Consider the following 16,872-nt stretch of genomic DNA (forward strand, 5'->3'; position numbering starts at 1 on the left):
GCTTTTTTAAACTGGAGAGCAGCAAGTCTGGCAGTAGATTTTGTTTGTGGGCATCTTGTCAGCGACTCTTGGTTTAAACTTACTTTCACCCCATTAGTTTGATAACACAAAAGGGCTTGGTATATCACTTCTTGCTCTTTTGGCTAAAATCAAAGATTTGTAGAAAGAAAGATTGGAAAAGACCATGATGTTCATCCCTGATTGCACGAGAAGACTGGAAGCTGAGGATCAAACTACAAGTTACGTCTGAGAAGAAATGTCTGCTGATTTTCTGATGTTATAACTCATCAACAATATTAAATACAGCCTCAAAATCTGACTGGGAAACCAATCTTGGTGTACAGGGCGGGGCATAACCTTTTCCTAGGGGGTCACAGCAACACTTGTAATAACAACACAAATAATTCATACACCATTCGAAAGCCCATCAAAAACTGAGTTTATTGACACGATTTAATAGTCAGTATGACCACCATTAGCCCTTCGAACAGCATTCAAACGAGGTGGATAAGAACACAACAAATCTTCAAACAGTTCTGTTCGATTTTCCAGATTTTTCAACACAGTTTCCAAATTCATTCTCAAAGTTTCAACCGAAACAAATTTAACATTTAATAGCTCATTCAATTCAGTTTTTTATGGGCTTTAAAATGAGGTGTCGCGGAAGTTGTAAACTGCTGTCGATCTTGCTGTGACCCCCTAGGAAAAGGTTATGCCCCGCCCTCTGGAAAATCTGGAAAATCGAACGGAACTGTTTGAAGATTTGTTGTGTTCTTATCCACCTCGTTTGAATGCTGTTCGAAGGGCTAATGGTGCTCATACTGACTATTAAATCGTGTCAATAAACTCAGTTTTTGATGGGCTTTCGAATGGTGTATGAATTATTTGTGTTGTTATTACAAGTGTTGCTGTGACCCCCTAGGAAAAGGTTATGCCCCGCCCTGTATGGGATAGTCAATATCTGCCTTCCAGCACCCCCAACCCTGTGCCACTTATTTACTTTACCTAAATTGATTCCTAAGCTATTATTTTTTCCCATGGAACATCATAATTCTACACTCTACAGATTTCCCACTATTGTAGTAATTACTTTGGCTCTAAGATAATCTGAAGTTATTCCTGGCCCAAGGAAATGCAGGTCCTGATAGCCCCATAACTACGTAAACAATATTATCCAATTTTAAAATGACTGAGTGTTTCAGCAAAAGGGGCAGATTCCTTTTTAGTACCACATAGAAGCAAACTGGTCTCTTTAAAGCTCTTATTTGGATAACGCAGAGATGTCTGCAAGGTGGAATTAAAAAAAAACTCAAGAGGATGATTATGACAATGCTATAGAAGCCTACTTGTTTTATTTGTGCCTTACAAATGACATACAGCATGTAAAAAAAAAAAGCAGAGGGCTTGGTAGATGGCTACATCATAGGATCCTATCAGTTTAGTCTCCACACTCTCCCCCCCCCGAGATAAAATGCCCGAAGCACATGTGGACAAAAGAACAGCAACGTTATATCAGCTCGATCAGTTCTTGCTGAAATTTTCCATGCACGCTGTTGAGAAATCTGTTCCTTTCACCTTGTTTGTACTATTCACGAGTAATGATACTGTGTCTATGTTCATTTTGTGAAATCTGATTGGAAACATAGAATAACAGAGTTGGAGGGGACCTTGGAGGTCTTCTAGTCCAACCCTCTGCTCAAGGAAACCCTATACCATTTCAGACAAATGGTTGTCCAATCTCTTCTTAAAAACCTCCAGTGACTCTTGCACTGCACCAAAGTTGGAGTTAATTCCCTCAAACAGTTCTTACAAAGACTCTGACTATCGCCCTGAACATACCATATTTATGAGAGACGAGATGTTGTGGTGCACTGAAACTTGCCTGTAGTTTCTTCCCCTCTATTTCCATAAGACTTGGGATGTTGCAACCTTTGCTGCTCAACCAGTTTGGTGCTCTCAGGGGTGTAGCCCAGCTGCCTGTGGTCATCACATCCTCTGAGGGTGAGGTGATCAACTATGATGCCCTCACAGCAATTGGACTAGAAGCAGGGCCTGGAGTGGGACAGTCCTATCTGAATTGCAAAGGAGGGTGTGGGAAAGGAAGAATGCTTCCATGCAGAACAACATTATACTGGGTGGGGACTAGAGAGTAATTCTCTACTTCGAGAGCTCTAAAGGCAAACACCAGGGTGACAGATGCTAGGCATGAATTAAGGAGAACTGAGTAACCTCTGGCTGGACCATAAAGATCATAAAGCGTCACTGAGTCAGTGCCACCCATTCCAATCTACCTCAAAAAGTTATCGTGGGGAAATTTATTTGTGAATAGCCTTGTGCTCCTAGAGAAAGGCGAGCAAGTCCTCCTCCTGGCTACAGTTTGTGATAGCGTGATCTGTAGCAGAAGCACTATTTGCAAAGAGAACTGATATTGATGACGACTACGTAAACATAAAGGTTCCCCTCGCACATACGTGCTAGTTGTTCCTGACTCTAGGGAACGGTGCTCAGCTCCATTTCTAAGCCAAAGAGCCAGCGCTGTCCAAAGACGTCTCCGGGGTCATGTGGCCGGCATGACTAAATGCCAAAGGCGCACGGAACGCTGCTACCTTCCCACCAAAGTTGGTTCCTATTTTTCTACTTGCACTTTTACATGCTTTCGAACTGCTAGGTTGGCAGAAACAGGGACAAGTAATGGAAGCTCACTCCGTTTCATGGCACTAGGGATTCAAACCACCGAACTGCCGACCTTTCTGATCAACAAGCTTTCTTAGCCACTGAGCCATTGTGCCCCCTGATGACTACTAGGTTAGGATAATTGGCTGGAATCTCTTTAGGCAGAAGTAATGGACCCTTCAATGTCATCCATGCAAGACTTCCTTCTGCACCTCCTGAAGCATCTGAATGATCACCGATGGAAGCAGGACATTGAGATAGAAGGAACATTAGATCAAACTTGCTATACAATTTCTATGCTCTTAGTAGGAATGAAACATGTACGCCAGCCTGCAAAGATATCAGCAAAAAACGAGGTGGGGAAACCTCCTGTTCTGACCCTTTGCTTCTTATCTCATGCTATATCTTCCTTTTGGGGCTGGGATTTATTGGTGAGTCAGGCTTGGAGGAACCTGCTTCTGCTAGGATAACAACCCCTCTTTGAAGAAGAGGAGAGGAGGAGGAGGAGGAGGAGAAGGAATCCCGGGGAACAGGTTTAAGTTTCCCTGTCTGTTCAGACTGGATGGCTTCTGTAAAACTCCACCCATCACCGCAGCCTATAAGTTCCCCAAATTTGTCGCCCGCATTTCAGTATTATTGCACCGTCTCTTCTTGTCCTTTTCCAGTTTGGGTTTTTTAAAATACATCTTTTTTTGCCTCCTTGGCTGTAGCTGCTCCAAGAAGCAGGAGGAGAACGCCATGGCTTCCATGGGGATGCAAGTCTTGGGGATTGCCTTGTCGGTGATCGGCTGGCTAGGTAGCATCCTCTGTTGTGGGTTGCCGATGTGGAGGGTGACAGCCTTTATAGGCAATAACATTGTGGTGGCCCAAATTATTTGGGAGGGCCTATGGATGGACTGTGTAGTCCAGAGCACGGGTCAGATGCAATGCAAGATCTACGATTCTATGTTGGCGCTGGCGCAGGACATGCAAGCTGCTCGGGCTCTGGTAGTCATTGCCATCGTGCTGGCCATCATTGGCATCTTCTTCTCCATCACTGGGGGAAAGTGCACCAGCTGCGTGGAAGAGGAAGCTACCAAAGCCAAGGTGATGATCTTCTCTGGAGTCCTCTTCATCATCTCCAGCATCGTGCTTCTGATTCCACTCTGCTGGACAGCAAACAACATCATACGAGATTTCTACAACCCCATGATCCCAGAGAGCCTCAAGCGGGACTTGGGGACTTCTCTCTATATTGGCTGGGCCGCCTGTGGCCTGCTGCTCATCGGAGGAGCGCTACTGTGTTGCAACTGCCCCCCCAGGCATGAGAAACCCTATTCGACAAAGTACACAGCATCTCAAGCAGTGCCAACCAGCAACTACGTCTAAGCCATTCTTCCTCCCTCATCGGTCTTGGGGACTTTGCACCATGGAGGGACTAAGTGGAGCAGTGTGAGGAGGGACCATCCTTTTACATCCTTTGGATTCGGTGTAGCAGCAGGGAAGCCTGGCATATTTCATCCAGATTTGGAAAGCAGGTTTTCATTTCTTGCATTCACCTGTTTGAACAAATATCTCTCAAGGACCAGAGTCTGACAGATGCTCCTAACAAAACTGTACTGAAAACTGGCTTCTGTGAGATTAATGGAAGACTAGTCACCTTCAAACTCACCAGGATCATAGCCAGCTCAGCAGCAGCAACAACAACAGGGAAGCTTGAAGTGGGGTGGATGCTTGCTGGACTTCCAGACGCCCTTTGACACTTGTCTAGAAGCATTTGATGGTGGATATAGACCTGGTGTGTAATAGTGGCAAGAACAGTCATTGGTGGGGGTGGAGAGCAAGGGTATAAGCCCCCTCTAATTGCTGGCTGTTTCTTTGTATTTGGAAATCTGGGTAGGAAAGAGTGTCCATCAAGTTTGGTTTCTGGCTCTCTTTCCATAACTGTATGTTCCATTATTTGCAATCACTCTTGTAGTTATTTTGATACTTTCTGAAAACTGGAAGCTCTCTGGGAAGGCCCCCGTTCACTTACCTTTCTTAAATTACTGCAAACTCTTTAAAAGGATGCAATGATTAAGCAGAACTATATCTAGGTTTGCAGGTTGTGGAGGTCTAGGAGGAGGAAACTCAAACTGTGGGATAATTAGTTTCTGGGCTGTCAGACAATGAGTTGAGAAAGGAGAAGTAGACCCGGTTTATTTGAGATCTTCAGAGATATGATAGGAAGTTTGAATTCTGCAACATAGGGAAGAGATTGAATAACAACAATGTGCCTTTTTAATGTCTTGCATGGATTAATTTAAACCCAGAGTTAAACCAGTTTTGAATGCTTGAATACAGGTGTAAATCTAATCTGAGGGAGGGATAATCTTAAAAAAAGACACTTTGAGACTGGTTACTGGGATGGTATTTCTGTTCATTTATAAAGTACTGTCTCAATTCTGTTGAGACTGAACTGAGTGTCTCCAATGCCAATTGGCAATTTGGGAATGATGGACTAGTGTTAAATAGGACCAAGTATATTTAAAAAGATATATTTCCACCTTTCTTCCATTCAGGGCTGGATTTGAAGCAGACTCTTTGGAAGATTATCCTCAGCTAATTTTGAATACCAGGGAGCTTGTGAAATAAAGGAAAATGTCTCTGGGCATATGCAGAAGTCAGGTTTTATTATCATTCTTATTATTTAATGGAGAGTCAGACCATCATTTAGAATGAATTGCTCTCCAGAATAAGATTTTGTCAAATTTTCCAAATGGGTGTATAGCTCTCCTTTGACAAATGCACTATTTTCAGAGCCCAGAGGTGTTACACACTTGTTCCTCCCTTGCAGAGATGCTGAAGAAGGAAAGAAAAGTCAATTCTTACATTAGAACTGGTTTTTTTTCATATTTTATGTGTGAGATTTTATTGTTTATCAATTGCTTTGAGTGTGTGTAAAAGCAGTCTACAAATATTTTAATTATAAGCACAAAAAAAACCCCTTGGCGTTTTTCATGTGTGCCTCTCTTGTCTTTCCTTGAATTCAAAACAGTACAGTGCACTTTTATTTTACACCTGTTCTTTGTTATCATTTACGGACAGTTTCCTATGCATTTGGTTAGTGAAATTATCAGATGCTTAGTTCATGTGGCTGAAACATTGGGCTGTTAATTATGCATCGGAGGAGGAGGGGAATCATCTGTCCTCTCAGCTGATTAATTTTTTTTACTACTGCCCATTACTGATTCCTGATTTGAAATGAATTTCTGCTGGGTGAAAAATTGCCTGAATGATATGTAAAAAACCCCCCCCAAAACTAGTCATGTTGCTTAAAGCTGTTTGCTGGATCAGAGAAAAAGACTATTGGGCCAGTCAGAGTGTATTAAATTCTTAGGTCCATTCCCAATAGAGAAAGTAATTAATCCAGTGGCAGTTCATCTTAATCTCCCCAGAATTCTAGGGGAAATACATCCTGTGTTTCATTGTAGCCTATTAAAACCAGCCCTGGGATCTAGCTCTGCTGGCTAGAGAATTCTAGGAGTTGAAGTCCACAAGTCTTAAAGTTGCCAAGTTTGGGAACCACTGATCTAGGTTAAGGCCTCAGACCCAGGCCCCATCTCCTCCTATAGTAGTGCAAGGGGAAACCCATTATGAAGTGAGAAAGATTCTAGAGTCTAGAATCTAGACTGCAGGTTGTATTACAACTACAATACTTAGTTCACTGGAAAGGGTACTCTTAGTCAGAAGGTACGTGGATAAAAAGCTGGAATGTGAAGGCAGAGAGACTAATTAAACAATTGCATGACAAATGCCCTGATAAACCAAAGCCCCCCCCCCCTCCCCGAGGTGGTGGGGGATAACACAGCACAGAAACTCCAAAGCAGATCAACACTTTCCAACAAGAACTTTCCACCATCCATAATTTAGAACTGCCTTCCTCAACAACCAGATAATCTTTTTTGATATCTTGGTTAATTGCCACTGATAACTTCATCCTGGTCTTTTGATGATTTGTCTTTATAAAACTAGAAAAACAGGCTAACCAAAATTCGGACTCCAAAATTGATTTGGAGCAACAAGCTATCATCTAGTGGTCTGTCCAAATGTTTGTAAATCAGATCTGATGGCCATTATTTCTAGTAGAAATGAAATCCACACACAATTTATGCGTAATGTACAGTAGCCATCTGCAGCTGTCCAGCTGGAAATTTGTCAGTCACTTTTTTTACAGTTTATAGGTTTCTAACATGCTATCTGTCCATCTACAATTAAGGGAATAATTGTACACCTTAGATCAGTTTGCACAGCATTCTAGATGATCTAAAATAGGAAAAGTAATTTGTTATTAAATATGATATGGGGCAACTCTTCATTACTTTAGTATGTTATATAAACCACTCCACCAAATTAAAACATAAAATGCATTATGGGTTGAAATGTATCATGCTATATTGTCAATAATAATTGTGTTTTATTAACTTGGGTGAGGTGTATTATCTGGCTAATTAACTCAGAGGGACTTACCGGCACTTCCAGATAAATATGTCTAGACTGGACTTTCAGTTTGGGGTGATTCACATTACATACTTGTTTAACCCAACCAGTCAAAAATGGAAAGCATGGGTGTCCAACATTTTGGCTTGCCTGGGTCATATTGACTGAAGAGGAATTGTCCTGCATTGCATATAAATATATACAATATAGTTTTATGATATAAAATCACATAATAATGTTAAAAGTTTACAATCTTGTGAGGCCACATTACTAGCAGTCGAGGGTCACATGTGGCCCATGGGCCGAGGGTTGGGCCGTGGGTTTGCAAAGCTTGCTTATTATCCTTGATGAATTTTAAGCTTGCTCAGTATTCGTGATGGGTTAGCAAGTTGTACGAACCCAGCCTCCTTGGCTAGTTTATACCAGAATTAATTAAGCATATTGTGAAAACACAGTCATTATTTTGTACAAAACTCCAAATGCTAATTGGTATACTGTACCTTAGGAAGAGGTGAGTCATCGTATTCTGAAGTAATGGCTACAGCAGAGGGAACAACTGTTTGAACTTTGCAAACTGAGGAGAATAATAAATTGACTTGTTTAAAATACTTATGCATGCCATGGCACGTACCTCTAGGCAGCATACTATTTTTAATATATATTTAGATACCAAAACAAAATAGTAAAATAGTAAAAAAACAATAAAGAATAGCAAAGCATATAAGATGATACAACAATACTGTATACTTTGGGACAGTTCCCAACATTCTGAGGGAAAAGCTGGTTGGGTGTTCTTAAAATCTTGTAGTCTTTGCCACTGGTGAGATTCAAATAATTTAACAACCAGTTCTCTGCCCTACTGATCAGCTGGGTAGGTGTGGCTCAGTGGTCATGTGACTGGGTGGGCATGGCCAACTCAATGTCACTCACGTCGATGGGCGCTTTACCTTAGCTGTTACAATGTAATAAGGGTTAACCGGGGAGGCAATTTCTGTAAGCAGGGCAATAAAGATTAGGCTAGAATCAACACCAGAGTGTTTCCTTCCTGCCTTCCTTACAGGATTAGCCCTGTAAAGTGGAAAAAAACAAAGGAAGTTTCTTCTAACTGGTTCTCCTAATTGCTTAGAAAGTTAACAACCAGTTCTGCCGAATTGGTGTGAACTGGCTGAATCCTACCACTGCAGAGGTGGTATGCTGCCGGTTTACACCGGTTCAGGCAACTGGTAGTGATGGTGGCGCGAGGCTCTACCCACCCACCCAGACATCATCAGAAGGTCCTGAGCATGCCCAGATGTGTGCTCCCGCTACTGAACTGGTTATGAAAAAAATAGGATACCATTACTGCACCACTGGCCTTAGCACATATTGATGGTTCCAGTGACATTGGTATATACAATACAGGCCCACACTCCAAAGAGTGCTTGAACACAGAGGAAAAAACCCACAAAACTGAGCTCCAAAATGAAGTGTGAGGCCAGTCTTTTCACCCCAGTAATGGAGGTGGAGGGCTGGAATGAGGAGAGTTTACCTGCCCCGGGATTGTCTTCAAAATGCACAGCAGAGAAATCTGCAGCTCAGATTCTAAATGGGGAACAAAGAAGGCAGGGTGGGGGTGATTATTATTTTTTCCATTCTGGTTGCAGGAGCTTCACAACATTGAAGGTGTGTCGGATAAGAAAACATCTCCATCATAGTATGGAGGCGCTGGAAAGGGAGACATAGCAGCTGGGCAGGTGGGGCCACTGGAAAAACAGGCTTCTGATTTCCTGGTCAGTGTTTACACAGCATCCCGGAGCTAAACAGTAAACAGGAAGCAAATTAACTGGCTTTGTTGAGTCGTTCCACCACCCCCTCAGCATCCCGAAATATTGCATTGAATTAAAATTAATGGAAGATCCTCTAGAGATAGTTACGTTCTACCTGGTTCTGCATTTTCTGCACTGAGTCTTGTTTTGAGGTAAAAGTCAGAGGCTTCTCCAATGGGTTAGCAAACAATTGAATGGGGGTTATGATAAATTGCCTACTTGGCCTCCAGCCCTATTACCCCCTGTAGATACTTTGCTCTGCACCCACAAGGTCCTCTGGTTACCTGTGACTTGTTATCTTATTATTTTATATGTCATTTTCAGTGGTGGGTTTCAAAATTTTTTGGAACCTACTCTGTGGGTGTGGCCTCATTTGTGGGAGTGGCTTGCCGGCCATGTGTTTTCTCTCTCTCTCTCTCTTTTCCTTCCTTTTGTCTCTCTGTCCCTTTTTTCTTTCATCTCTCTCTCACTCTTTTTCTTTCTTTTTTCTCTTTCTTTCTTTCTTTCTTTCTTTCTTTCTTTCTTTCTTTCTCTTTCTCTCTTTCTCTGTGTCAGTCTCTCTCTCTCTCTCTGTGTGTGTGTGTGTGTGTGTGGCAGTGGTAGGTTTCAAAAAATGCTTGGAACCTCTTCTGTTGGTGTGGCCTGCTTTCCGGGTCCACTGGTGGAACCTCTTCTAACCGGTTCGGTAGATTTGACGAACCGGTTCTACCAAATAGGTGCGAACTGGTAGGAACCCACCTCTGGTCATTTTATTCCATATTTTTGTTATGTGGTGTTTTGACCCAGCTCCCAAACACAACAAACCCCCTGTAGTTAAATCAATGATTCCTGCACCAGCAGCCCCGGCAAAAAGTCTCTCTCTCTCCCTCTCTCCCTCCCCCCCCTCTCTTTTTCACAGCAGGCTAACAAGTCTGTCCGGCAGGGAAATGAATAGTTTTCTGCCAAACCTATTCTTCTCTGTCCTCTGCCTTTTATCCCCAGAGCTAGGGTGGGGCTTTGCTAGCAAAGGATCCTTCCCAAGGATCGGCCCATAGATTTCCACTGCTCTCCTCTCTTTGTTGTGGCCTGTCAGCAGCCAGTGAAGCTGGCAGCAGATTCAGACAGTGAAGAGATTGGGGAGGAACATGGGCCAGTCCTGGAGTCTGGAGAAGGCTGCGATGAGAGCTCTGTGTCGGAAGCAGAGATGGGGTCAGAACCGTATGCCAGTTATCCGCTGCCTTCAGAGGCAGACATCAGTGAGGCAGACAAACAGCTGGAGCCTGTTCCCAGTGTTCACACGGGCAGAATTGCCAGACAAAGGGAACAGCTAAAGAACAGGAGTCGACTTGGGAGTAAGGCCACAGGTGGACGATGAATGGCCCCTCCCAGAGGAAATAAAAGAGGAGCGAAAGAGGAGTGGAGTTGCAGGAGACAATTAGTTCATTTAATTGGCCTGTGAGTCTCTGAGACTCCTTGCCAAGTTTGCAGATATCGGCCTGGCAGCTCTTTACGCCAGATAAGGTCTGTGACTGTAAATCCTCCCTTGAAACACTTTGCTGGATGTGAATGAGCAGAATTCACAGTAAATTGATAAAGGGGGCTTTTGTTGGGACCAGGAGTTTGCTTCATGCTCTTGGGAAGCCTCGGTCAGAACAGCCTTGTGCGCATCCAGCTGAACCCAATTGTTCCTCCTCTTCCTCATCATTTATCTCCAGACTTGAGGGCTGATGACTCTCCATCTGTTGGGAGTGTGTGACTCCATCTGAGGGCTGATGGACGACCCAGGCTCCACCCCTCTCTCTATCTCTGACAGCTCCATTCCCTCTCCCCCCTCGGAGCTTTTAGGTTGCCTTGAGAACCCGGATTGTTGTTGGGGGCAATATGCTGACTCTGTAAACCGCTTAGAGAGGGCTGAAAGCCCTATGAAGCGGTATATAAGTCTAACTGCTATTGCTATTGCTAAACTGACCCTGACTCTGATGCCTCCTCCGCATCTGATCTGGTTGCTGAAGGGGATGGCGGCCGACAGGCCACGGCACGTGGGCATCAGTTCTGTAAAGAATGGCTCCCTAGTCAACTGTATTCCTTAGTGACTGCTTTTGAAGGGGGCAGGAAGGTAGATGTGAGTCCAGCATTTTATTCTGTCCCATTTGCTCTTACCCCACCGCCAAAGATGAATCCGCTCCTCCGTTTTCTCAGTAAGAGGGAGACTTTAGGGAGAGGTTGAGTAAGATTAGATGGATTGATAGATTGGGCAAAAAAAGTAGACACTGCCAGGATGTCTGCAGGGGATGTTTAAAAATGTCAGGATGTCAAGTTGCCAAATTTGGGGAGGGGGAAGGGGGGAACCACCAGAGAGAAGAAGGCAAGGGAAAATCGGAGTGAGTAGGTGTAGATTCTATTGAACAGAGTGGAATAGAGCAGGGGTCTCCAACTTTGGCAACTTTAAGACTCGTGAACTTCAACTCCCAGAATTCCCCAGCCAGGCTGGGGAATTCTGGGAGTTGATGTCCACGAGTCTTAAAGTTGCCGAGGTTGGAGACCCCTGGAATAGAGTCTATCGGAAGACCTTCTCTATCAGTGAAGTCTGGAAAGCATAGCTAAATGGAGGGAGAAGGAATCAGAAGATATTTGGAATGGCTTGTCTGTGTTGGGAGTGTGTATGAGAGGATCTTTTTCTTTCTTTCAGGTTTTTCTTGAAAGAGAAGAATGAGTAACTGGAGTGAGTTAATCTTGCCTGCTGGGAGCATAAGGCACGAGAAAGGCCTGGGGAAATTTCTGAATGAGCAAGTAACGCTTGTGTGCTGGGCTGTGGGGGGGAGGGGGGTTGGGGGTTGGTTCCATGTATCTTATGATTCTTGACTAATGTATCTTGTCTTTTTATGTATACTAAGAGCATATGCACCAAAGACAAATTCCTTGTGTGTCCAATCACACTTGGCCAATAAAGAAGTCCTATCTATTCTATTCTATTCTATTCTATTCTATTCTATTCTATTCTATTCTTTCAATAAAGAATTCTATTCTATTCTATTCTACTTTCCTGTCTTTGTATAAGACTAAGATCCTTTTTGTGGGATACCTGAATATATACCTAGCTCAGAGGTTAGCAACCTGGAGCCGCATGTGGCTCTTTCGTCTGCTGTGATTCCCTTTTGTTGATTGGCTCCACAATTGATAGGGCTTTCAATTAGGATATGCAGAGAAAAAAGGATGCCACACTAGGAGAAGACTCTATGGTGGGAGAACCGGACTTCCGTTCAGCAGAGGGAAAAGGATGCCACACGAGGAGGAGACTCTATGGTGGGGGAACCAGACTTCCAGTCAGCGCCAGAATTGAATGGGAGGCTCCCGATTAGAACCTTTGTGGCTCTTTGAGTGTTTAAGGTTGCTGACCCCTGGTCTAGCTAACTGGTGCTGCTTTCATCCTAATCAATCAGGGTTCTGTTTCCAGCAGGTGGGAGCATGATGGCAGCCCTGGCACTGCAGCTGGTTGCGCTGGCACTGTCTATCTTGGGCTGGCTGGGCTCTATTTTGGCCTGTGCCCTGCCCATGTGGAAGGTGACGGCTTTCATCGGATCCAACATCATTGTGGCACAGGTCTTCTGGGAGGGGCTGTGGATGAACTGTGTTTACGAAAGCACTGGCCAGATGCAGTGTAAGGTCTATGACTCCCTACTTGACCTACCAGCAGACCTACAAACCAGCCGCGCCTTGGTGGTGGTCTCCATCGCCATGTCTTTCCTGGCTCTCCTGATTGCCATCTCTGGAGCAAGGTGCACCCGCTTTGTAGAAGACCCAAAGACCAAGGCTAAAGTTTTGATGATAGCTGGTGTGGTGTTCATCCTAGCTGGAGTGGCGCTCCTCTTTCCTGTCTCCTGGTCAGCAAGGAACATTGTCAGCAACTTCTATAACCCACTCGTTCCTGAGGCCCTGAAGAGAGAACTGGGTATCTCACTTTACATAGGTTGGGCAGCTAGTGCTTTCCTGATCCTTGGTGGAGGCACCTTCTGTTGCTTCCTTCCTCCAAAGGAGGACAATAAATCCTATCCAATGAGATACTGGACAGGAAGACACCCTTCCGCCAGCAGCTATGCCCGCAAAGACTATGTATGACCCTTCTTGGAAAAGCTACCTCTCCTCCCCCCTTACTCCAAGCCTTGAGAAAGAAGGATTGGCTGGCAAAAGGGACTCATCCGATGCAATGATGTAACAGAATATAAATCTTGCGATGCCAATCGCCTGTCAGGCCTGTCTACACGGAGCACACATTGACATGACACGTGACGCCAAGAGAAAGTTCACCCCGACTATTTGTAACATTTTTATTTGACAAAGAAGTATTATTTCGTGGTACGTGACAGTTTCCTCAAAGGAGTGCTGTGGTTTGATGATATGCCAAGAATTGTATCAGAAAGATGAATTAACTCAGGCTGTGGCAACATTTGTTTTTGGTCCAGTAGACGTAAATTGTTGGGGGCTGAGTGGCATACAAATTGGATATAGATAGATAATAGATAGATGAGAGATGATAAAAGATAGATAAGGCTGCCACGGTGGATGTGGGTAGTCATCAGATGCCTTTTTCTTAACACCTCAACATTTCTTCCTGCATTTTTGTCTGTGTATGTGGACTCATTTCCACAGAAAACACTGGGGAACAGACATCCACTGTTTTTGTTTTCCAAGAATATTACAGCATCTTTCTAAGACTGAGAGATATTCTGAAGAAGGGGAGAGAAAAAGCCAGAAGTTAGTACCTGATTTTGCAGCTTCCAGTATAGGCTCTATTGGGTGGGGTGGGCTGCTTGGGGTTCACAGGGGTTTAGGAAGACCTCAAGCTAAGATTCTGTGCAGTTTGGAGAACCCCCAAATCCCCTTCCTGGCAGGCCACACCCACCCCACTCCTGCCAGAAGTCCCCACGTGGCCCATTTTGGGTGCAAATATGTGCAGGGCACATCTGGAGGCTTGGGGAGGGCGAAAAACAGGCCTACCGGAAGTTTGGGAAAGCTTCTGGAGCCTGGGAAGGCCATTTCACCCTCCCAGAGGCTTGAGGAAAGTCTCCAGAGGACTTTTCAGCAACCTGCGGTCAGCCGCCGGCCTCTTTTGGGAGCTAAGATGCAAAGAGGTAGTGCAAGCAAGCGGTGACTGGATAGGCAGGGTGAGCAACCATGACAGGGGTACCAGTCGGCCATCGCTACCGGTTCACCAAACTAGGCAAAATGTCTGCCACCGGTTCAGGCGAATATCACCTCTGAAGCCCATCCCCTGGGATGAGGATTCTGCTTGATGCCAAGCAATTCCTCTTTGGCTTGGCCTTTTTAAAGCAAGAGCTGTTCTGAGCCCTTCAGGTATGTTGCTCTCCATACAAATTAGGGCCTTTCCCCACTGCTGAAGCTTCCAATCTGAGTCAGCAGAAACCTACACCAGCATAACATTTGCTGGCTTAATGGGAATCCATCTTCTGCATCCAAAGCCAATTGATGCCAAGTCAAGATTGTCTTTGACTTATAACCACAATTGAGCCCAAAATTTCAGTTGTTAAATGAGACATTTGTTAAGTTTTACGACCTTTCTTGCTACAGTTGTTGAATGAATCACTGCAGCTGATGTTAGTAACCTGGTTGTTAAGTGAATCTGGCCTCCCCATCAATTTTGTTTGTCAGAAGGTTGCAAAAGGTGATCATATGATCTTGAGATACAGCGATGCTCATAAATATGAACCAGTTGCCAAGCATCTGAATTTTGATCATATGATCATGGAGATGCTGGAAAGGTCGTTAACTGTGAAAAACAGTCATAAGTCACTTTTTCCGGTGCTGTTGTAACTTTGAATGCTCACTAAATGAACTGTTGTAAGTCAAGGACTACCTGTAGTAAGGTCCCGATTGATCATAAGCACAGAATATTAACGAATGGGATTGGTGCTTTCCTTTGACTTTCCTCCCTTCCCCTCACCAAACATCTGGAATAAAGTCCACCAGCCATTCTCCTTAACGTGAGATGGGGAAGAGACTTGAGGACAGAGTTTTGATGGATGACAAAATTGGGGGATTTAGTTCTCTGTCAAAAAACGTTCCTAGTTTTGCACAAATGTTTTGCACACGTGAGGTCAAAATCAACCTAATAGCTGAAAGGAGGCTGTGTGCATTTTGAAGTTGGAAGGGGCACACAGACAGCTATTCTGCTTGGTCATACAGTGCCGCCTCATCTTTTTGTTCAGTTGTTGGTTGGTTGTTCAGTTGTTAGTTGGGCTTTCTTTGAAGAAGCACTCAGCCAGCTCCTAAGCCCCTCTAACAGATGTGATGTTGGAGAGACATTTTTAGAACTGGCAACCCTCTCCCAATAGATAATATAGGATCTTCAAAATCGGCACCCCAAAGGGTGCAAAATGGAGAACCTCATTTGAAATAACTGGAATGACTCACTGTCCAAATTGGGGTTAAAAAGCACCAAAGACGTGAAGGGAAGGAGTATGCCCACAGCAGTCTAAAATGGCTGATCCCATCTCTTAGGGGGGTCACAGGATTGTAACAAAATGGTTAGTGAAGCAAAGCAGATTGCACCTACAAGTAGTCCCCAGTTTACAACAATTGCTAAACGGTGCTAAAAAAAGAAATGTACAACCAGTTCTCCCAATTATGATTGTTGCAGCATCTCTGAAGTCACCTAATCAAAATTCAAGCACGTGTATTTATGCAGTTGCAGCATCCCAAGGTCGCGTGATCACCTTTTGCAACCTTTTGCCAGGGGGTTCCTGGCAAGCAAAGTCAACAGGGAAGTCAGATTCACTTAAAGACTGCAGCACATGAAATCATGAAATTGGGTGTGACTCATTTTACAGCTGCCTCAGCAGTGGAAATTCTGGCCCTGACTGGGATCATAAAAGGAGGGTTACCTGTATCAAAACAGCCACAGGTTGCTGTCTGATTAAGAGGGAAAGCACTACTACATGGGGACAGCAGTGTAGGATCTCCTGCTTGGGCAGGGGGTTGGACTAGATGATCTACAAGGTCCCTTCCAACTCTGTTAATCTGTTAAATCCGTTAAAAGGGAATTTAAAGCTGCCTCAGGTATGGTTTGGGGATGAGATGAAGGTAATATTGTGAGATAATGTCAGAAAAAGGGGTATATTTTCCCCATGGGTTAGATGCGAATAGAAAAAGATCTCACAATGGAAAAAGCTGTTCAAGTGTAAAAAAAAAAAAAATCTAGTGGAAAAAGTATGTAATTGAAAAGCGTTATTGGACAGACCAAAGGTCTATTTATCTAGGAGAGCATCTCTTTTCCTTTAAAACAAATACGACTAATCAAATAATTTCTTGTGAGGGCAACCCATCCCAGAATCTCCCATCCTGGTAATCCTTCTATTCTCCTTTTCTTGTGTATTTTGCTTCAAATCTTCCTTCTGATCAGGCATTGGTGTTTTGCAGACATCCCCTTAACTGTCAAGAGTCCAACAAGATTTGCATAAAATCTGTTTCTTGGCCTCTTCTCAGTTAGGTTCACCTTACACTAACCTTGCACACCTTGATATTTTAAAACAAACAGTTACAAATAGAAAAGAACAAGCGCAGAGGTTTAAATGCCTCATAAACTAGGAGCGAACTGAAGCAAGAATGACGGTTACTTTTTAAACGAAACCGCGTTGTAGTAATATTGTCTCAAGAGGAGGAAGTGGTTTCTAGATGGGAGTTCAACTGGCTAGGAACTTCCTGAAAGGAATTTTCATTCAGTTGCACAAGCAATTCTAATTGTTTGTCTAAGAAAGGCAATATTTATCAAGATCTTCAGAAAACAGGACACCTGTACTGTACATAAGGGGCGTGTGCCTTTATGAGACTGAAACCCTTGGCCTGTAAGCAGAATTTGCAGGAAAGGAAGGAACACGGCGAAACATGGGAAAGGTCAGGACAAAAATAAAATTATATTGAATGTTAATTAAAGAAATTGTAC

The 16,872-nt window shown here is 43.8% G+C and overlaps 3 protein-coding genes across 5 annotated transcripts in view; 2 read left to right on the forward strand and 1 right to left on the reverse strand.

Annotated features, from left to right (window-relative positions):
* The window catches only part of LOC106553736 (claudin-4), a 25,647-nt gene extending 12,300 nt beyond the window's left edge, over positions 1 to 13,347 (forward strand). The window contains exons 1-2 of one of the 3 annotated variants that reach the window (XM_087717328.1): positions 11,618 to 11,637; positions 12,370 to 13,347. In XM_087717328.1, the coding sequence (XP_087573454.1) occupies positions 11,625 to 11,637; positions 12,370 to 13,031 (675 nt within the window). In that variant the 5' untranslated portion in view covers positions 11,618 to 11,624 and the 3' untranslated portion in view covers positions 13,032 to 13,347. Of the gene's footprint in view, positions 1 to 11,617; positions 11,638 to 12,369 lie in introns of those variants that run through there. The other 2 variants (XM_014072296.2, XM_014072297.2) reach the window with 2 other exon arrangements.
* On the forward strand, positions 3,016 to 8,153 carry LOC106553735 (claudin-4-like). The gene has a single exon (XM_014072295.2). The coding sequence runs from the start codon at positions 3,412 to 3,414 to the stop codon at positions 4,039 to 4,041; it is 630 nt and encodes a 209-aa protein (XP_013927770.2). The 5' UTR covers positions 3,016 to 3,411; the 3' UTR covers positions 4,042 to 8,153.
* METTL27 (methyltransferase like 27) overlaps positions 13,229 to 16,872 on the reverse strand; it is a 22,223-nt gene continuing 18,579 nt past the window's right edge. The window contains exon 6 of the transcript XR_015696882.1: positions 13,229 to 13,639. The gene's annotated coding sequence lies outside the window, so the exon portion shown is untranslated. The remainder of the gene's footprint in view (positions 13,640 to 16,872) is intronic.

The sequence above is a fragment of the Thamnophis sirtalis genome, unplaced genomic scaffold (assembly GCF_051295495.1).
Source record: "Thamnophis sirtalis isolate CommonGarterSnake01/CBP01778 unplaced genomic scaffold, rThaSir2_p1.2 scaffold_6, whole genome shotgun sequence".
NCBI lineage: Eukaryota > Metazoa > Chordata > Lepidosauria > Squamata > Natricidae > Thamnophis > Thamnophis sirtalis.